The 22,537-nt window shown below is 35.8% G+C and overlaps 1 protein-coding gene and 1 long non-coding RNA gene across 10 annotated transcripts in view; one reads left to right on the forward strand and one right to left on the reverse strand.

Annotated features, from left to right (window-relative positions):
* Positions 1-22,537, reverse strand: part of MTHFD2L (methylenetetrahydrofolate dehydrogenase (NADP+ dependent) 2 like) — a 186,183-nt gene that overhangs the window by 54,019 nt on the left and 109,627 nt on the right. Inside the window, exon 10 of one of the 9 annotated variants that reach the window (XM_078001755.1) lies at positions 12,072-20,754. Coding sequence (XP_077857881.1) covers positions 20,711-20,754 — 44 coding nt within the window. The 3' untranslated portion in view covers positions 12,072-20,710. 9 annotated transcript variants of the gene reach the window in all.
* Positions 1,857-22,500, forward strand: LOC144341158 (uncharacterized). Its single transcript, XR_013417900.1, has 3 exons — positions 1,857-10,307; positions 21,045-21,095; positions 22,188-22,500. It is a non-coding gene; the product is annotated as an uncharacterized LOC144341158 (long non-coding RNA).

The raw sequence follows: 22,537 nt of genomic DNA on the forward strand, positions 1-22,537 counted from the left end.
ATTTGATCAAATCACAGTTTCTCTGGTTGATACCAGAGGTTGCTGGCTCAGGTTTAGAGGCCATACTGAATGAAAAGTAGATCATATCTTTCAACTCTAGACTCACACACAATGCAGCATGAAACTTGAATTCTCAGAGACATGCAGGAACTAAGACAGTCTGAAGGATGAACATATTTATATTTCCCATCTCGTGTTCAATCCTGAACATAACCTAATTAAGTGGAATGTCAGGTAACATACCCTGCATTATTTAAATTACTATTTCTGGCTCTTTTTTTCTATTTTGCTATTGCTTTAAAACTTTAGGTTAAGTATAATTACTATGCAACTTGTCTTACCATGTTTTAGACATATTAAAATCTCTGCTCCATTTCAAAGTAACTATTTGAGCATTTACTATGGGATAGCCACAGGCAATGGTTTCAACATTATGGAAGATAGCTTGGACAATGGTAAATAAACAGCTTAAGAATTTAAGCACTTCCCTGAAATGTCTCACCTATACTCAGGAATGTGCTTTCTCACCTAACACTTTTCAAATCATTACTAATCAACCCACATTAAAGCCAAGCAACACAAAATCAACAACAAAACCTACAGCAAATTTTAAACAGCAAGAGAACTGGACTAGAAGCTAGAAATTCTTAGTTCTAGTGCTAGGAACACAGCAATTAGGAGTATGATCCAAGATTAGTTATGTGACTCTGGGGATTATATATAACATTAGAGTTATGGACACCTAACCCATGAGAACACTTCAAATATGAGTATTTCATAGAATATTCACTAACCCTTCACAATATATAATATACTTATCCATTTGTCTGTTCATCTGTCTAACAAGCACTTATTGCTAGTTTATTATGCAAAGCTTTGTTTGCTACTGGAAATTCAGAAATTGAGAAAATTATATGGTCTGTTTTAGAAGTTCATTGTCGCAAAAGAGAGTCAGATAGTTATAACAGAATATGGCATTATGATATAGAAATGCCCAAGGTGTGGAAGAAATCAAGCACAATGGGGTTTAGGGAGGGGGATACCTAGCCTGGCTTGTGGCAGTGAGGGCATGTTTTTCAGGCATGTTTGTGGAAGTGAGGGCATGAGCTGATTCTTGAGAGCTATAAGTACATCAGATGAATGAGGTGAAAAAACCACTCTGAACAGAAAAATCTTACTACACAAAAAAGCAGGGATTTCCAATAAACTTGGAAAGGTTTAGGAAGCTAAAAAGAGTTTGAGATAATTAGAATATAGAATATAAGTTGAAGACAATGGTTGGTGATGATGCTGGAGTACAAACACAACCACGAAACGATAGAGACATTTCATTCTCATCATGTACTTAGGAGAAGAGAAAGGCTGATTCATGTGCAAATGACCACATTACAGTTCAGGTACATCCTCTATTTACAAGAGACTTCGTTTATCCAATGAAAATGTCAAGAACTGCAAGTTTTGCATTACACTGAATTCTTGTAAAAAACCATGACTGAATGTATCTAATGATTTTGAAGAAATGAACATGACAGAAATCCACATGATAGGCTTCACCCAGCATACTGTTTATTAGAGGGGAGATGAGTCTGAGTAGATCTTAGAGTTCATCACTTAGATTGGACTCTATTCTGGGCTCCTACGGAGTCAATTTGAAGTTGCAGAGTAGGAGAAGACAAAAATAAAAAATACAAGGGCGATTTCCCTAAAATTCTGTAATATGTTGGTGCAACTCTGAGAGGGAATACCATGAAGGAGAGGCATTTTTCTCATTTTGCCACAGAACTCTAGGCAGCTCCACTTAAAAGGGCTTCAGCATACCTAAAATGGAGTGTGCAGTTGGGAGACTGTGTCTGGCTGCAGTGGCAGCTGTTCTTGGCAACAATAATAGAACCTCATCTTAACACACACATATGGATGTGTGTTGTAGGGAAACAGTTATGAAGGGGCTGAAGCAAGAGAAGAGAACACCATGTAATAAATGACTGGATTGCTAGGGAGTGAAGCAACCTATTAGAAGCTCTCAAAAATTTCATTAGCAAAGGTGCAAGTCATAATTAAGAGGAACTGCACACAGAACCTTTCAAGTTTTAGCACTATCCAGGAAATAGTAGGACAATATCCAGACAGAAAAATATTTCCATTATTTCAGTAGAAATTTGCTGAATAGCTACTATGTGCTAGGTACTATAGCAGGTGTGAGGGATAAAACCATCAACAAGGCAGCCAAAAATTCCTTCCGTAATGGAGTCTACATTTTCATAGGGAAGATGACCAGTAACCATACAAATAAATAGATACATAATACAATGTCGGGTAATGATAAGTGTTAGAAAAACAAAAAAGTCTGCTATTTTCAAATAGGCTTCTCTACACATAGACCATTTAAACAGAGACATGAATTAGAGATTGTGATTATGCAAGTTAGTGATTTTCAAACTTTTTGGTTTCAGAACTCCTTTATGTTCTCAAAAATTATTGAAAATCCAATAATTATATCTAATGATATTAACATATAATTACTTAATGACTTATATTTAATGACATCATATAAGCAATTAAAATTGATGAATTATTTAAATATTTTGAAAAACAATGTCTATTACATTTTAAAATGAATAACACATTTCAAATAACTATATATTCCTAAATTTTTAAAAAATGAGAAAAAAAAGAACTGTCTTACAATTTTGAAAATCTTTAAGGTCCAACTTAACAGAAAGCCAGCTGGATTCTTTTTTTTTTTTTTTTTTTTTGAGACCGAGTCTCGCCCAGGCTGAGTGCAGTGGCGCGATCTCGGCTCACTGCAAGTTCTGCCTCCTGGGTTCACGCCATTCTCCTGCCTCAGCATCCCAAGTAGCTGGGACTACAGGCGCCCGCCACCACGCCCGGCCAATTTTTTTGTATTTTTAGTAGAGACGGGGTTTCACTGTGTTAGGCAGGATGGTCGCGAACTACTGACCTTGTGATCCGCTCGCCTCGGCCTCCCAAAGTGCTGGGATTACAGGCGTGAGCTACCGCGCCCGGCCAACAGCAGGATTCTTAAATCTTCTTCTGTATTCCGTTTCACATACATATGTAGTTGGAAAAGGCAGGAGTGTTTTAATAGTCTTTTATGATAATTGGGGATATCTTTTTTGATTCTATACCAAAACTTGACAAGTGATAGTTTCTTAAAGGTTAATTGCAATGTAGAATTTGAAGCCACTTCAATGAACTCTGTAATAATCATACTCCATAATCTGTGATGCTAAAATCCATTGGTCTGTCTTGCATTTTGAATGGATTCCATGACATTATGTATTACATATTTGGAAAATAGCACTTCATTGAGTTTTGTGGGTATTCCACATTGCCACCTATCATTATACAATATAAAAATTACATTCATTAATAGCACTATTGACCTCATGAGAAATAAACATTAAGTATTGGAAAGCTGTCAAGCTCACAGCGGGGATACTGCTTTTGCTTGAAATCAAACTATAGTGTAGTACAGAGGGCTGGTATAAATTCACTAAAACTCACCTGGGTGCCTTTGGCACCTATTACTAGACTTTGCTTTTATATCTTTCTTCCCATTGACAAAAGCAGATGATTCGGCACTCTGAGCCATTTCCTGCAAAGCCAATAGACGGCTCTATCTCTGCCCTCAAGCGAAGACTACCCACTCATCTATCTTTCTGATCTGAGGATTATACCACTTCTCAGAAGACTGGAAAGATTGTGGTGATGAATGTAACAAATGACTTCACTCTTCATTTGAGACCCCACCCCCAACAAACAGGGAGTGGCATTTTCTCCCACAGGCTCAACCTTAAACATATAATAATCACATAACAACAGTAGGAACAAATAGTAACAAGAGGTTGTTCTGTCACACCTACCAACAGATTGAGCAGTGTTATTTATCATTTTGATCCTCCACAAAGCATAAAAACAACAGTGTTTTGGGCCAAATCTCACAAAGCCCACTGTAATAGGTGAGGTCTGTGTATAAGCCAAAGTCAGGAAAGAATGGGTGCTTTGAGAAAATAAAAAAGCTCTCTTTACTCCTAGGGATTTAACGCGTGGCTCTGTTACCTTGCCTACAAGCTTTGTTTTGGGAGAATTCATAGGTGCTTATGATATATTTGTGATGTAAGGACCAAACAAAAAATAAAACAACATATTCGTATTCATTTAGCAATATGAAAAACATGCAGAGAAAGATACTCTGAACAATCCTGAGATGGAATCTTGTAAATCAAAGGAATAATTTTTTAAAGTAAAAAAAATGTTTATTATAATCAATAAAACAATAAAATATCAAAATAAACCAAATATTTGTTTTTAAAAATCAGCAAAATTTACAAATGTGGATTTAAGAAAACTTCAAGACTTTGCCTCAAATATGTCAAAGGTCTTCATGGCAGAGTTTTTTGGCTACCATAACAATCCCATTCCATTTAGCCTAATACGAATGTGATGAGATAGTATCCTCACATTTGGGAGTACAAAGATAACCTGCAGAGTTCCTGTCCTCAGGGAGCTTGAAACATACTATTTGGAAGATGGCTGGCATAACTGAAATGCGCTGTGATAAAAATGTATCCGATTTATGCATAGTTAAAACCGGTAAAAGAAAACTACAAAAGTCTTTCTTGGCTATTAATCATAAACCCTTAAAAAGCATATGGCAGCTGAGAGGCCACATCCTTTGGGAGGCCTTCTGTGCCACAGCAATCCTAACACTAGACCAAGTCCCCTTCTATAGGTACCTATAGCATCCTGCACCTCTTTCTCTCACCAATTTTCAAATTTTGCTGTTACATTTGTATGTTGTTACTTGATTAGTGTCTATTAGACTATAAGCTCTATTTAAAAATATGAATGTGAAACGTTATACATTAGAAGACAGTTATAGAATTGTAGTTAGAACTTTGCAAACTTTTTGTAAATTTAAACACATGCTGGTTTTTTGTTTTCTTTAAATATGCCCTTTCGGTTCTATTAAAAAGTATTGCCAAGGAAAAAGAGACATGTGACCAACATAACTATAAATTCCTAAGCAACAGTTATCTAAGGCTGATGCCTACTCTTTCAAATATGTTAACACTTACACTTGATATAAAGCAAACAAACAAGAAAAATTAAAAGCACATCCCACTGTCCAAAATCATGGCAGCAATAGCCAAAAACAGAATAAAGAATCAATACCAGGAGCTTTAGAGTAAGACAGGCTTGGTTTCCAGTCCTAATTAAGCTACTTTATTGTATGATCATAAGCAAATCAATTCACTTTAAGCCTCAACTTTTTGCATCTATAATACAGAAATAATAACCTTACTGACCTCATAAGAATGTTGTAAGATTTAAATAAGATGATGTTTCAGAAATGTTCAAAAAATATTAGTCATCCTTATTATAATAAACATTGTAAACACTGATATTTAAATAAAGAAATGATGATCAGCCTATACTAAAACTCTATACTGAAAGATTACATTAAAATCTGTTTGCAACCAACCACTAAGTTTTTAAAAATAATGTACCATGATACTCAAAAATGAGAGTATTTTAATTATTTAATCATACAGAAAAGATTATTAAATGTCCCTATACATGCTTTTTTGACCTTTTTTTTTTTTTTTTTTTGAGACGGAGTCTCGCTCTGTCATGTCACCCAGGCTGGAGTGCAGTGGCTGGATCTCGGCTCACTGCAAGCTCTGCCTCCCGGGTTTATGCCATTCTCCTGCCTCAGCCTCCCGAGTAGTTGGGACTATAGGCGCCTGCCATTTCTGACCATTTTTGTAGTCTGTTTTTATTTTATTCTTTTACTTATTTGCTATATGCTTTAAATTGTCATTTTTAAATAATTATAGATTCACATGCCATTGTAAGTAATAATACAAGATACTATACGATGGTAATAGCCTGCCAAACTATAGGACAATATTATACCCAGGATATTGACATTGATACAGTTAAGATATAGAACATTTCCATCATCATAAGGTTCCCTCATGTTGCCTTATTACAGCCACACCCAGTTCCCTCCCATGTCATCCCATCCTTGACTCCACTAATTTTGTCACTTTCAAGAATGCTATATAAATGGAATCATATATTCTATAATTGAACATGGAACATGTGAGATTGGCTTTTTTACTTCATAATTTGCTGGAAATTCATTCAGGTTGCTGTATCATAGTTCATTCCTTTTCATTGCTGAGGAACATTGCATGAATGGATATAAATGCTTTTTTTTTTTTAGCAATGTCAAGAAAATTAATAAGACAAACTTTAAAGTAGATAGGTTTTTATAAGGTCTAAAATACTTATATAGTGTCGGATGTGGTGGCTGATGCCTGTAATCCCAGCACTTTGGGAAGCTGAAGCAGACAGATTGCTTGAGTTCAGGAGTTGGAGACCACCTGGGCAAAATGGTGAAATTCCGTCTCTACAAAAAAAATACAAAAATTAGCTGGGCATGGTGATGTGCACCTTGCAGGCCCAGCTACTCAGGAGGCTGAGGTGGGAGGATCACTCTAGCCCAGGAGGTCAAGGCTACAGTGAGCCATGATCGTGCCACTGCACTCCAGCCTGGGAAACAGAGAGAGACCCTATAAATAAAACAAAAAATTAAAAATTAAATAATGATATTGGGGGAAAATGAATCTGGACCTATTTATTACAAAACATGCTTCAGTTAAAATATAGATTTATCCTTGGCAGACCATAACATTATAGAACAAGTTATTAATGTCATCTGGATAATTCTACGGGCTTGAGGAAAGAGCTCAGCAATAAGGAATGTCCAAGACAGAGAATAGTAAAAGTCATTTGGTAATGGTAAAAGTAAGGAACTAAAGTGAGAGCAGGTAGAGGGATTCCTTTTCTCTCTCTTTCCCTCATATTCTTGCACCACTCCTTCCTCTTGATGCTAATTAAAAAGTAGATGACTTCTTCCTCCTACATATATGGAAATAAATTTGAAAGCTGAAATTATCCTCTATTTTAGTATCCCCAGGGCTTCCAGTTTCCCATATCTTTTTTAAAAAGCTTTATTGAGGAATAATTCACATACTACATGATTTATCCATTTAATTCATATTTCTTCTTTGTCCCAAGAAAAGCCAAATAATTCAAGGTGTTTGGTTGTTTGTAGGAGACTAGCCATTTCAGTTTAATACATTGTTTCCATGCTCCTCTATATTAAAAAGTAACAGCTGCAGAAAACAACATGAGGCCAGGCAGAATCTTGCCAGTGATTGGAAATGGGTCATCTAAATATTCTTTATTTTGCTTTGTAATGTGAAATCAATACATTTTAGAAAATTCACTTAGAGAATTCAGCAAACGATAAAAAGGAATCTATATTTATCTATCAGAGATAACGTCTCAAGTTGTATTTTTTAATTATCTGTTTTCTATTTGTGAGTGTGTATGCATGACTGTATGTGGTCATATCTCTTTCCATAATGAATATAATCAAATGCATATGTTTTTAAAAATATAATTTTATTGGATCTATAGAATTCCTATAGATATACATCATCCATCATCCATTAAATGTTCCGACACTGTTGAATGGTTAGAGTGTTTCCACTTTTTGCTATCATAAATAAATTTATAACAGATATCTTTGTATATTATCTCTGTAAGCCTCAATACAATTCTCTTTAGGATAAATTTCTAAATGTAGTATTTTGGGACCTGCGATAATGTTAGTTAACAAGCTCGTCTCCTAAAAAAGTTTAAAAAATTATTTATTTGTATTTGCAGAAATGTACTTATGTTTACTATCTAATTCTGTAGCTAGGCTGCAGTAAAACTAATGCCATTTCCAGAGTTGTTTCCAAACTGCTCAAAACCCTTCTGCAGAGCTTTCATGAAAACGTTATAAAATTCATCATTAAGTAGAGGAGGGGTAACCCCTTCAAATTTTTTTATTTGAGAGAAGTAAATTTGGGGGTGGTATCTTAGTGACCTACAAGGATGTATGTTACTCTTAGTACACACGGAGGGATTCTCACTCCTTTTGATATGGTGCACCACATTATTTTTAAGAATATCCTGACCAACTACCCTGGGAAAGATATATATGGTAATGTGGATTTGGGGTTGTATGTGTATGTCTATTTTACAGAGACAAGGAATCCTTCTGATTTTTGTTAAAATAAATATAAGCAGGAATTATGAAACACATAATAGAATCTTAACAAAAACATTATTGCAATGCACTTGCCCTTTTTTACAATGTAATATCTGATTCTTATATTATTATCTTCACTTGAAAGGCACATATTAATAAAATATTGAGTGAATTGCCTGCAATCTGCACACTCAGAGAAAAACTATGAGTTATTTGAATTTGTTCCAACCACAGTCATAAAGCCAACACTTCTGCACAGTACTCGTTACTTCTCACGTTTTGTAACAAAGGTAAGTCATTTTTAAAACGAGCAATTAGGAATTAAACAAAAATAAATGTAGGGTAGATGTGCTTCAGTAAAAGATAGAGCCAGAAGCCTTTTTTTCTTTTTTCTTTTTTTATTATACTTTAAGTTCTAGGGTACATGTGCAAAACGTGCAGGTTTGTTACATAGGTATACGTGTGCCATGTTGGTTTGCTGCACCCACTAACTCGTCATTTATATTAGGTATTTCTCCTAATGCTATCCCTCCTCCTGCTCCCCACCCCATGACAGGCCCCGGGGTGTGATGTTCCCCATCCTGTGTCCAAGTGTTCTCATTGTTCAGTTCCCACCTATGAGTGAGAACATGCAGTGTTTGGTTTTCTGTCCTTGTGATAGTTTGCTCAGAATGATGGTTTCCAGCTACATCCATATCCCTGTAAAGAAAATGAACTCATCCTTTTTTATGGCTGCATAGTATTCCATGGTGTATATGTGCCACATTTTCTTAATCCAGTCTATCATTGATGGACATTTGGGTTGGTTCCAATTTTTTGTTATTGTGAATACTGCCGCAACGAACATACGTGTGCATGTGTCTTTATAGTAGCATGATTTATAATTTATAATCCTTTGGGTATATACCCAGTAATGGGATTGCTGGGTCAAATCTTATTTCTGGTTCTAGATCCTTGAGGAATTGTCACACTGCCTTCCACAATGGTTGAACTGGTTTACACTCCCACCAACAGTGTAAAAGTGTTCCTATTTCTCCATATCCTCTCCAGCATCTGTTGTTTCCTGATTTTTTAATAATCACTATTCTAGCTGGTGTGAGATGGCATCTCATTGTGGTTTTGATTTGCACTTCTCTGATGACCAGTGATGATGAGCATTTTTCATGTGTCTGTTGGCTGCATAAATGCCTTCTTTTGAGAAGGGTCTGTTCATATCCTTTGTCCACCTTTTGATGTGGTTGCTTTTTTCTTGTAAATTTGTTTAAGTTCCTTGTAGATTCTGGATATAAGCCCTTTGTCAGAAAGGTAGATTGCAAAAATTTTCTCCCATTCTGTAGGTTGCCTGTTCACTCTGATGACAGTGTCTTTTGCTGTGCAGAAGGTCTTTAGTTTAATTAGATCCCGTTTGTTTATTTTAGCTTTTGTTGCCATTGCTTTTGGTGTTTTGGTCATGAAATCCTTGCCCATGCCTATGTCCTGAATGGTATTGCCTAGGTTTTCTTCTAGGGTTTTTATGGTTTTAGGTCTAACATTTAAGTCTTTAATTACATAAATGAGTAAAACGAAAGGCCTTTCATAGAAAGTTGCCTTAGAAGACACCACAGATATATTGGTGTTGCCACAGACACCACCAATACACATTCCTTCCTTCTCACTGCTCTCCTTCAGAACCAAAGCCACACCTAAAGCAGGTAGCCGGGTGCTCCGTCAGAGTCTCCAAAGTACATTTCAAACACCACCTCTGTGTGGATTATTACATAAGCACTGACATGTAACATTTTGATCATTACATTTTTTAAATATTAATTTTCCTAGGTATTAATTAGGTATGCTGATGCTATTTAAATGACACAACTAATAATGACTATAGATTTAATAAAATTGTTTCACTTTCTGATAGTCAACACATGTCTGGAACAGACATTCGACAATACCATGCTCTGAAAACACTATTGGAATGATGACTTCACCTATAGAAAGGCTTATATTCCTACCCATAGTAGAAAGTAAAGCAATGGTCTTTTCTAGTTTTTTCATTGAAGACAGTAATTTCTCAGTTGTTTCTTTGCCTCTTCCCTACCTTTCTTTGAACTCTGCAGGTGCAAGCTCTGAGTCAGTGGTGCTGATGCAATGCCATATTAAGCTTTCAAGAAGTGGAACAGCCCCAAACAAGGTATGAAAGAGAATCTAAGGCTGAATGAGTCCTGAAAGGATCATCTCCCCCTATGAAGACCTTCCTTACCTTCTAGGAAAAAAGCTTAAACTAAGACCAAGATAAGCACTTGACTTTTTTTTTCCCCCCAAAGTCTCACTCTGTCACCCAGGCAGGAGTGCAGTGGCATGATCTCAGCTCACTGCAACCTCTGCCTCCCGGGTTGAAGCCATTCTCTCAAGCGATTCTCGTGCCTCAGCCTCTCAAGTAGCTGAGATTACAGGTGTGCACCACCATGCCCAGCTAATTTTTGTATTTTTCATAGAGACTGGGTTTCACCATGTTGGTCAGTCTGGTCTTGAGCTCCTGACTTCAAATGATCTGCCCATCTTGGCCTCCCAAAATGTTGGGATTATAGGCTTGAGCCATGGTGCCTGACCGGTTAAGCACTTGACTTCTAAAGAAAGGAATTCATTCATTGAACAGTGAGTTTTCTAGTCCTAAAGCCCAGGTTCTTAACCAGGTACAAGAAACACAAATATAAATAAGACATGGTCCTGGCTGCTGGAGATCACAGAACAGTGGATTTCACTCCAGTGCTGTCCTACTACAATTCTTACTATTCCCTACTCATCACATACGTCATGTAGGTCCTTTCTTTGTATTTCCTTTTTCCTTCTCCTTTTTATTATTTTGTATACTTCACAATATGATTTTTGAGTGAGGACTTTTATACTTTATATGACAGCACCCTTTTCATCCCATGCTACCACAACATATTTAAATTTTACAAAATGTAAAGGCATATTTTATGCCTGACATGGATATTATTAAACGGTTTTTTAACAACTATATAGTACAACTTCATATAATCCCATACAAAGTAAGGTTTATTTAAAAAAAAAAAAACTAAAAAGAGGTACATCCACTGAAAGTACGGTGGGGAAAAATGCTTTATACCTCCTCTTTGGTGTAGGTTCAGATAGCATGTATTGGAGTCTGTTGATGAAGTGAGTGATAATATTCATGGGACATATCCCAAAAGGCACATAAAACTTAAAGCATGATTTTAAATCATCTACTGACATGCTAGGAAAAATATATGTGCGTTACACACCACTCTTTATTAGATATTTAAAGTCTATCCTGTTTTTCATGCGGAGATAATCGTTTACTGGCGTGACTGAGCTAGAGAGAGAAAGCTTTCAATCCATAGTAGCAATGTAGACTCTGGCATGTCATAAGTTGCCTTGACCAGAGACTCAGGGAAGTTGAATGGCCACCACAAGTGTGAAGGAGTAAAGGACAAGGTAAGACCATAGGGAATACACTGGATGGCTAGAAAAATCTACCAAGCACATCCATAGCATGCAGAACTTTCATTTTGAGGTCCTAGTTTTTAAAGAATAAGAGTGAATAAGTCAATAGATGTTTCAAGCAAAATTTAGGCAATTTGGTTTAGAAATCAAATAATCAAGGCATAAGGGATTGAGAAAACAATTAATTTGTGCTTTAGAAAGCATTAACATAATCAAATAATGGACATGGGAAATCCAGAGTTACTAAAATCAGGCTGTTGGTCACAGAAAAAAATGCTGTGAAGATACAATAGGCTGTGAGCAATAAAACTGTAAAAATCAGGTCAAATTGGTAACCTGGACAAGTCAGATAACGGAAATTAACTGAGCATTAGATGGTCACAGTAAATCCACTATGCAAAGACTACAAATGCAAGCATAAACAAAAAATTCAGCCTGCTGGAAACATTTATTAAAGAAGTTTACATTACATTAAAGAAGTTAAATTTAATCTTTTACATGAAAAAAATTTAATATTTATGAAGTTAAGTCCATCATTTTATTTTCAGGACACAATTTTGTCTCCACTATATGGTACATTTTGGTTTATCAAATACATTCTCTCATGTTGCTCAAACAATGCTTTAAAGGTGATAAAGGTTGGGGTTACAAAAGAACAACAGGTATGAAACAACAAAGCTTCAAAAAAATACCAGTTTTTTCTTATACAATCAAAGTCAATGCTGGAATAAGAATAGGCTGTCATTGGCACTAGTTATACAGAAGAAAGAAGGCAATGTTATAGAAGTAACCATGTCAACTAAAACACTTCAAATATATCTGAAACAGAAATTCAGTCCATGCACTATAAACAGACTTATTCTAGATGGTTTTATCCATGCATTTGTGTCCAATACCCCGGATATTAATGACTTCCAAAATTACCACTCCAGAACAGAGCTCTCTCCCAAACCCCACGCCGACATATCTCATCCCTCTCCTGGACTTTTCCGCCTAAATATAACACCTAGTGTCATCAACTCAACACGTTCACATTGAATTAATTATCTCCTCCCACCCACTCATCTTTATGTCTCCCAAACCTTGCTTCCTTTCTATATGCCCTTCCTTGTTAATGGCAACACCATATACTTAGTCTCTAAAGCCGGTAAGTCTTTCCTTCCTGTTTTTCCTTCTCACTTTCATCTACTCCTGTATTACTGTAGAACCACATCAATGCTACTTCTAGTTTTATCCCCGCACAGGGGCTATCCAAGTGATCTTTCTAAAATTCAAATATGAAGTTATTCCAGTGCTTCTAATTATTTAAAGGTTGCTCATGACCTACAGGATAAAATTAATTTTTTTAAATTTATTATGATGTCTGGTTTTTCCTAAATGTTATGCTTCATCTTTCACAAATCACACACAGGCACCTGTCATTCTGAAAGAGTAAATATTTTCTTTGCTATATGCATAGGATTTTATAGCTCTAAGCTTCCAGAAGTCTCATTACCTTTTATTCTGTATAGTGAATTTCTGTTCATTCTGTGGGATGGAACCCAACTCATTCATTTACTCTTCAGAGTCAGAGGAAAACCTCTCCAATGATGCTCTCTCTCTGTCTCTGTTTTTCTCTCTCAACCTATCTGTGCCTCTTACACACACACACACACACACACACACACACACACACACACACACACACAGAGGCTCCTTTTCTAGACAGACATATACATATGTATACACACATATATCTAATATTGCACTGGCAAGCTGTATTACACTAATTTGTTTGTACATCTTTCTCCTCTACTAGTGTACTAGTGTCTGGACTTCTCAAGAGCTGAACCAAATTTATATATATATATTTTTCTATTGCCTGCTATATGGCCTAATATATACCAGTGGCAAAAATAGTATTTGTTGGATAGATGAATGAATAAGTCTTCAAGAAAATATGTATAAACTTAAACATTACAGAACTGTTCATAATAGCAATAAATTGGAAATAACATGTATATTCATCAACAGAAAATGGATACTCAGCAATTGAGTATTATTGAGCAATTGAGTGCTATATCTATTAGCATGGGCAAATTTTCAAGTCATAACATTAATCAAAACAAAGCAAGTTATAGAAATATAAAACAGGTAGAATGAAAATATACATAGTATTCATATCTGACAAATTTAGGTACTGATAAGTGTTAACATTTTTATTAATGTTCTTTTTATACACTTTTGGGTATATTTAAATATTTCCTAATATAAACCTTTTAAAGACCTGACATAAAAATATAACAAAGTGATAATATTAAAAGCTACAGACATAACTTGAAAGGAGGAACCTCACTTCTTCCTAAGCCCATGTTATACATGCATGGACCCAAGTAGAATTAAGTTTAAATGATGTATCATTTGACCATCTAAAGTATATTTCCAAGGAAGTCTGTAATTCTCCACAGTGAAATATCTTTGATCTAAACTGTTCTTTACTGAAGTTTTTTTGGATATTGCTATCAATGCTTGTTTTACTCATGAAAAATCAGAAGTAGTATATATATATACACACACATATAATATATACACATATGTATATACATATATATATACACATACACACACATATATATATGTGTGTTGAGAGAACAGCCTCAAAAGAAAAAAAAATCAACCTCAGCTAACCATGTACTAATACCATAGATTGAAAACACCTAGAGATGAAAAGATTAAACCCCCCTTTTCAAAAGTCTCTGTAATTAGAACAAGTTGAGGAGAAAAATGCAAGGGTCTCAGCAAATGAAGAAAAAAAATAAAACTTTGGGATGGTTCTGAGGTGATCAATCTTGGGAAAATGTTTTTGCTTATTTGAGGCTAATGAGCATCAAGGAAACAGATAAAAGTTTGTACACGTTTTTGTACAGTCTGTATTACCAAAGTATCAGAAAGTTAAAGACAAAGACTTTTCGTAATAGATAATACATTTTTACATATTTTCATTTAAAACATATTGTAATTTTAGTGATAGGTTCACCACACAATAGGAGAACGAAGGGAAGGGAAACTACATTCACTTAGTAGCCATTATGTGCTAAGCATGTAATCCTTATGACAGTTTATAAACACTAGTATTACTACCTCCATTTTGCAATAGCTGAAAATAAAGCCCAGAGAGTTAGATGTGATTTTTAAAGTTAAAATTGAATTTAAAACCAAATCCTCCTTACTTTAAAGACCATGTTTCTTTTGATACGACACCCTACTTCATATTTGAGTCCCTTTCCCCATACACCAGGCTTCTATCTTCTCTTGTGGAAAGATAAGGATCTAGAGCTTCATAGTATACTGATTGGTAATGATAAAAGGCCTAGAGAATGGGTTACAAACGAGACAAATCTATCTCCTCTTTCTATTAAAACTTTACATAAATGCACAGGTAAGGTATGAAATATGCTTTAATATTAAATACACATGTGAGCTTTTATCATACACCAAGCTTAAATGTTCATTAGTTTTTAGAATATAAGTAACAATTACTAAGAAAATAAACTTAAGACCAATATGATAAATATTATAGGTTACTTGTACAAATAATCTAAGATGTTTACAGCTGTTTGCTTCATTATCGTAACAGTAAAACTCAGGGAACAATCTAAATGTCCAACAGTCAAGAACCAAATAAATAAATTATAGTATATCCATAGCGCTCAATACTATGGAGTCATTAGAAGAAGTCTGTTTTGGAAGAAAGCATTTTATAAAGAAACATGTATACAGTGTAGAGCTGCTAAATACAAACAGTATATACAAGGCAAAATAATTATTTAAATATTTAGATCCGTGTATAAATATAAAACATTACAAGGTCAAACATCAAATTGTTTACCATATTTCACTTTGGTTGGGATTAAGGTTCTTTCCCTCCCTCTCTATTGTCCAAGTTTTCTAAGTCTTTGCAGTAAGGATGTATTGCTGACACCAAGAAAAGTATCAGTAGTCAAGCTGCCCTCTCAGGTATTGACAAAGTTCACTGCAGACCAGGGGAGCTTTGCTTACTTAGTAACTTAGGCTTTGGGCCTGGGTTGTGAGGGCCAGAATAGACTGAGGTGGGAAGATGAGGTAGAAACAGAGAAGGAGGGAGACTGGGAGGGCGGATAAAGGTCTGAGAGAAAAAAATCCCTTTCATCTAAGTGCCTCAACCTTCCCTGTCTCCCCTCTCAAAGTCAGGTTGTTCCACAGGAGGGAGAGGCAATAAGGAATTCATCCAGGGAACAACAGAATACACATCTATGAACAAGTGCTGATGTCATCCTGAGAAGCCATACATCTTAAGTGTAAAAATAAAGTTTCTATAAAGTTGGTCCCTCATGTGTAAGTCACTTCTTAATTTATTTATACTTATAATAACTACTCTACTCTGATACTATATTAGTATCTAAAGCAACCAAGAAGTATATTCTTTTAGTTTAGTTGTGGCTTAATAATCAACTGATTTATCATTTCTAAATTGTTTAAATATTCACATGCAATGCCTAACATAGAATACATTAACACATAACACTTACTGAATATTTGCCATATACTGGGCACTGTGCTGTGCTCTTTACATGGATGGGCTAGCTTGATTGCACTATGCAAAATTTTTTTTTTGAGAAGTGTTAAATATTCTGTACTTGGTATTACACATAAACCACACTAAAATGCCTTTCAATAAGTAAAAGGCATCATTTTAGACATGGGAAATTCTACTTAGATCAGCATAGTTAAGATCAAACATATAAAGTAGACATTGCTATGAAAGGTTATTTTTATTATTATCATTGAAATCACATCTCTGAATTGAGATTCAGAGATGAGAACAAGCTCACAATTAGCAAGTCTCAGAGCTGGAATTTAAATCCCGAAATTCTTACTTTAGAAAGGCCTGTGCATTTTCACTACTCTGTACCATGAAAATAATGGCAACTTTTAGGAAGGAGGGAAGGAACTCGTAAGTGGAGTAGCAGAGGCTAGCAAAAGAGGACAAGCTGGACAATAACGAAATAAGAAGTGAGATACGGAAAGGACAATAGCATGAGTGAAGCCATGAAATGTGCTGGCATCACTCAGGAAGCACTCAGGGCTGTAAGTGAGCAAGTTCCACTCCCGGGTTGCATGAGCTGTGGGGATGGTGGAGCTATTTCCACGCCCCACCCCTTGGAACTTCTCAATGTCCTGGTTTCCTGAAAATTACAAGTCCTGTTTCAAGGAGGAGGAAATACACCCGGGGGAAAACCCTATTGAGCCCTAGGATAATGTTTGATGGAAGCGTTTCTAAGACTTGATAATATGATTGGAGAAGTGGTGAAAGGAAATTAGTTGGTCACTTTGTACTTTATGACAAGTAAGTATGAATATTCTGAATTACTAAATTGCCCATTTATCCTGTTTTATATCATGGTATCTGTCATTAAAAGTGTTGCAATAGAGACTCTAAAGTTACAACTGTGAAGGTTCATTCATCACGCTGGAAGGGATGGTTTAGTGGCCAAAAACGCCAGCTTTCACCACCGTGACACTGCATCCAGAGCTTGACATGCAAGTGGCATTGACTCAGCAGCTCATTTCCTGAATATAGGTAGTTTCAGAGTTTACTCAGATGGGTGGAGGGTAATGTGGACAATGTCAAAAAAAACTTGCCTATCCTGCTGAATAATGAAGATTCCTAGAATTTTACAGACTTAGGATAGCCTACAGTTTCCTCACAGCATGAGATATGACAAAGCCCAATGATCTCCAGGATGATCTTAGAACTGATACTGGCCAGCTTTCCCTTCTTCATCAGTAGCTTGTACAAAGCTGATTTAGCCTTTCCCTAAACTGCTCCTCCCCTTTCAACCATCCAATACTCTGACTGTGCTTTAGATGTCAGTAATAGTCTCTTTACTCTTTCTTCACCTTTCCTGTAATTTCTTTTTTCTTTCTGAGACCGAGTCTTGCTCTGTTGTCCAGGCTGGAGTGCAGTGGTGTGATCTCGGCTCACTGCAACCTCTGCCTCCCAGGTTCAAACGATTCTCCTGCCTCAGCGTCCTGAGTAGCTGGGATTACAGGCACCCACCACCATACCTGGCTAATTTTTGTATTTTTAGTAGAGACAGGGTTTCACCATGTTGGCCAGGCTGGTCTTGAACTCCTGATCACAGGCAATCCACCCATCTCAGCCTCCCAAAGTGCTAGGATTACAGGTGTAAGCCACTGTGCGCAGCCCCCTTTCCCATCATTTCTTAATCTTAACATTTACACTTAAATCACTCCATTCATACACTTAATGACATGAACTACTCTTTCATTAATGAATATTTCACTTTTTATTGCTTTAGCAACTACTTTATGACCAACTGGAAATATCTGGTAGTTCCCAAAAATAATGCTACACTATGTAAATCCAACAACTAGAATAATTCCATCTTAAAAAAATTATATTATATTTAAAATATATCGACTAAATGTGTATCAATTTGAAAAAGTCCTTATTTTAGTTATAATCTCAAAATCAACACAGCTCACATTTATTGGGCAACCACTATGTGTTACATATTGTTCTAAGTACGTACCTAGCAAACTTAAAAAACAAACAAACAAACAAACAAAAAAAACAGCCCTTTCCCTGCTGTAGTCTGATGAAGATAACAACTATAAACAGGTACTATGTGCTATAACCATGGTACACTAAAGTACCCTGGAAACTTGTTAACTCTCTCTGTGAACTCAGAGATGTGGCTTTGAGTAGGGACTTGAAGCTTCTTACTTCTAATTGCATAGTGTGACAGGGTCTGATTCTGCAGATCTAAGCTGCTAACTGAGTCTAAATCTCAATTTTGGGGGGCAAGTTTAAAAAGGTGAGTGATATATAGTTAAGCCTGTAGGATTAGTACTATGAGAAACTGGAGGGATGACATTAATATTAACATAAGCTAATATTATTCATGTCTCAGGATCTTCACACAGGATTTCCTCTTTTACTTTTTTCAAGCTCGCATCAAGATTTCATCACCACATTCTTCATTCTCATGTCTCAGACATTATTCTTTCTGATATATATCACGCAATCCTCCTCCTTCTACTCTGAGTTCTCCTAGATGAGGTTGTTTCCATATATGCTGACATTCTCATTATGACAGTGATCTAGCCCTCCCCGTTCTGGCTACCTCTGCCATTAGATCACTATCTCCTTTTTAAATACCCACTGCTATTTGTATTTGTTTATTTCCCACACACAATGCATGATATGGTCATTCTGGTAATACTTTATTCCTATTGTCTGGTTATATGGGATTTCTTTTTTATATTAACTCACATTTTTTTCTATAATTTATAAATATCTACATGTTTTATCCCTAACTTTTCCAGGTGATTATTAATTAACTGGACATGTAGCAGTCTTTAGTTATTTCTTATAAATTCTCAATTTTCTGGCCCTAAATTTCCCATTGGCTAAATATTTATTTCTTCAAGAAGACTGCAGAACTATATACAAATCTGTCTTCTACGTTCAACATACTTTTGTATTTAGTAAGAGGCATTAAAGGTGAAATAAAAAAGCAAGGAACAGGACTTGTTCCCACTGCCTTTGTTTAAAATGTCTTCTAACTAGGATTAGGATGGTGTGTGGCCAACTTGGCTACATCTAAAGTAGCGGCTCACCTGACTGGCGCCCTCTGGTGGTAAGAAAATACCCTCACGGGATGGTTGTGGGAGAGCCTCAACACCCACCACACCTAGAGGCTTGAGTACCTCCTGGCTTCTGTCTTGTTTATTTTATATAGGCTTGAGTCTTCCTTGTCCCTCTCTTCCTTTATTTTCCTTTTCTTTTCCTTTTCCTGTCTTCTTTTTAAATATCTGGACTCAATGCTGATTTAGGTCTTTACAAATGAAGCTAGAGGATAAACTCAAGGAGGACAACAGTGTTGGCATTATGGTGTAAGCTTTGACTTAATCACAAGAGAATATCAGTGTTTCTTGCAAGTGGATTGTGACCACCCATGTGCCATTTGTCATAATAATAAAACAAACCATGAGTAGGAAGGCATGCTGAGAGATTTTCCTCCACTAGCATAAAATATTCATTCAATATTATATTTGATAAATGTTATCTAAGGGTAATTGTCAAATATTCTGTATAAGTTGTTAACATTAGTCAAATAATACCTTTTAAGGATAATGTAAACTTCATTCTGCCTAAGGTTAGAAATGGATAAAGATGAGCATTCAAATTCCTCTTTACTCAACAAATTCTGTGTCTTGTGTGTGAACACAAGTGTCTATAAAAAGAAATCAGTATAGTATTTATCTGCCACGAAGGCATCAGTAGCTGAAACACTATTTCACTTAATGTTGATCTGTGGTCTGAAAAAGTTTACTAATTCTCTAAACATGCCTGACTTCTGTCAATGCAGTTCAAAAATTTGCATTTGATATCACCCAAATATAATTTCTCAGAAAAAGAGGAAATGTGGTATGGTTATCTGTACCAGCTTACTGATTTTTTTTTTTTTCTGGGAAAAAGAACATTTCTATTTTTACTCTATTAGGAGCCAATTATTGTTCCTGCAGTCATGTACACATTCTAGGTTCCAGAAAAGGGCCTACAGAAGAATCAGATATTTTATTAAATTTGATTGAAACTATGTGTTCAAATACAAAACAAATTACAGCAAAATCTAGATCCGTTAAATGAAATTGCAATACCTTTCCTCTCTGTTTCTACTTTCACCCCCTAGAGTCAGTTCTTGACGCAACTGCAGACATAAGGTCTGACACGTTTCTAAAGGTGTGATCACTCCTTTAAAACCTAAGTCAGACCATGTTGATCTGCTGTCAGTCGTTCTTGGCTTATATCAAAATCCTAACCATGCCAACAACGTCCTACATGAGCTAACCCTGGCTACCTTCCCAACAACATTTCCTGCTAGTATCCTCATAATTTATTAATATTTAAGTAAAACCAGAGTAATATAATAAATCCTCAAAGACCTGTGTTCTGGAACACATCAAGCATGCTCCTGCTTAAGGACTTTGGTATGTGCTGTTCCCTCTGCTCGGAATGCTCTTCCCCAGGAATGGTTCTTGATTTGTGCCTTTACTTCATACAGATCTGCTTCTGTCAGTATCTCCATGGCAAGCAGAATCTACCACATACAGTAATGAAATAATTTTTACAGGGATATATCCAGGGTAAGAGAAAAATAAAAGCTGTTGCTACTCTTAGAGATTAGAAACTGGAGGAAGCTTGTACCATTCCTAGATCTGTAGGGGTAAGGGAGGAAACAGTGTTACTGCAGCCCGGTGAGAGCCTTAGCTGTAGGGGAAAGGATGCTGAGCAAAAGCTATCGATGCAGGAGAAAGGAGAAAGAGAGTAGAAGAAGGAGAGAGTAGAGAAGAAACACCATGACTTGACGTTTCTCTTATTCTCCTTCAGATATCCTACTAGTGCCAAACCTTGTTGGGAGCCAGTGTCAAAGGAACACAGGTGAGTCCATCTTCATCAGTCAGCCTCTCAGGGCCAGACCAGGACAGGGAAAGGCAAACACTGGGGTTGGTGGACAAATGGAGAATGGCCAGGACAAGAACTCTACTCAAAAGGTCACCTCCCAAAAAAGATCTTCACCAATCAATCAATCTAAAACAGTATCCCCAAAACACTATTTCTTCAGCCAATTTCATTATAGCACTTATCATTATCTGATATTATATTTTACTGTTTATTTGCTCTCTCTCCCACTAAGATGTAAGTTCTACAAGGGCTAGCACTTCATCATTTGTATTCATTGCTATATTCCTAAAATTTAAAACAGATACTGCTGCATAGGAAGGGTCCAATATTTATTGAATGAATGAATGAATTTAGTACTATCTTTGCTATTCAACAGTACACGTTTAATTAAAATCAGAGCACATGATAAACTCTCAAATATCTGTAAGTGAATTATCCATACACAAGCCCCATATTCCAGCCTTTTCTATGTTCTAAAATATCTTTCTTGTTAACTTACCCTGTATGAAAACACAAATAAATTTAAATAAATTTAATCTTATGAAATATAAGTATACATATACATATATTTCATAAAGCTTTCTTTTACATATTAAAATAGAGAAAGAGTTTCATCATTGAAGGAAGCATTAAAATGCAATGAACCCAACCTAGTACTCAGTACATAGACATTATCTACAATGGTCCTTTAAATGGTAGGGAGTAAAGAAAGAAGTAATTCCTTCTCCAAAGAACATATGTTCAAAATAATTACAACTGTTTACATGAATTTTTAGCTATGTTGTTGAATTTATTGAAATATTTTGATAATGTTGAAAGAGGATGATTTTTTTGTCAACCAAAATGGGGCAAAATCCAATAAACGTTGGCAAATAATGCTCTATGAAATCCCACTTGTTTTTATCTATTTTGTTAATCACTGTAGAGACAAGGAACTTACTATCTCAAGAACTGGTGACTTTGAGGCAGCTTTTATTATTATAAAAGTTTGGGCTTGAGTTTTTTTCTTTATGTTAAAAAAAAAAAAAAGTTGTTGTATCTCCTTAGGTAATTCTTTCTTTCTTCCAGACCAAACATCCTCAGCTCATCAGACCAAATTTCATGTCATCTTTTTTGGAAAGATTCTTATCCCAGATACTCTTCTTTGGACATGGTCTCATCCATCAACTTTTCCCCTAAAGTCTAGACTTCAGAACATAATTCTTCAGCCTGACTGTGTTTAGGGCAGCATAGTGACTATCTGTTACCCTCACCTGAACATTCTATGTTCCTTGATACAACTTGAAAGTACCAGTTTTATTGTTCTCCATAGCTATAATGTATTATTTACCTGCACCAACCTTTTTCTGTAAATGCTGTTAAACCATGTTTGTCAAAGCAATTAGCAAAGTGCACATTGTTCTTGTGCTTAATCTGTC

Source organism: Macaca mulatta, chromosome 5 (genome assembly GCF_049350105.2).
Source record: "Macaca mulatta isolate MMU2019108-1 chromosome 5, T2T-MMU8v2.0, whole genome shotgun sequence".
In the NCBI taxonomy this organism is placed as follows: Eukaryota; Metazoa; Chordata; class Mammalia; order Primates; family Cercopithecidae; genus Macaca; species Macaca mulatta.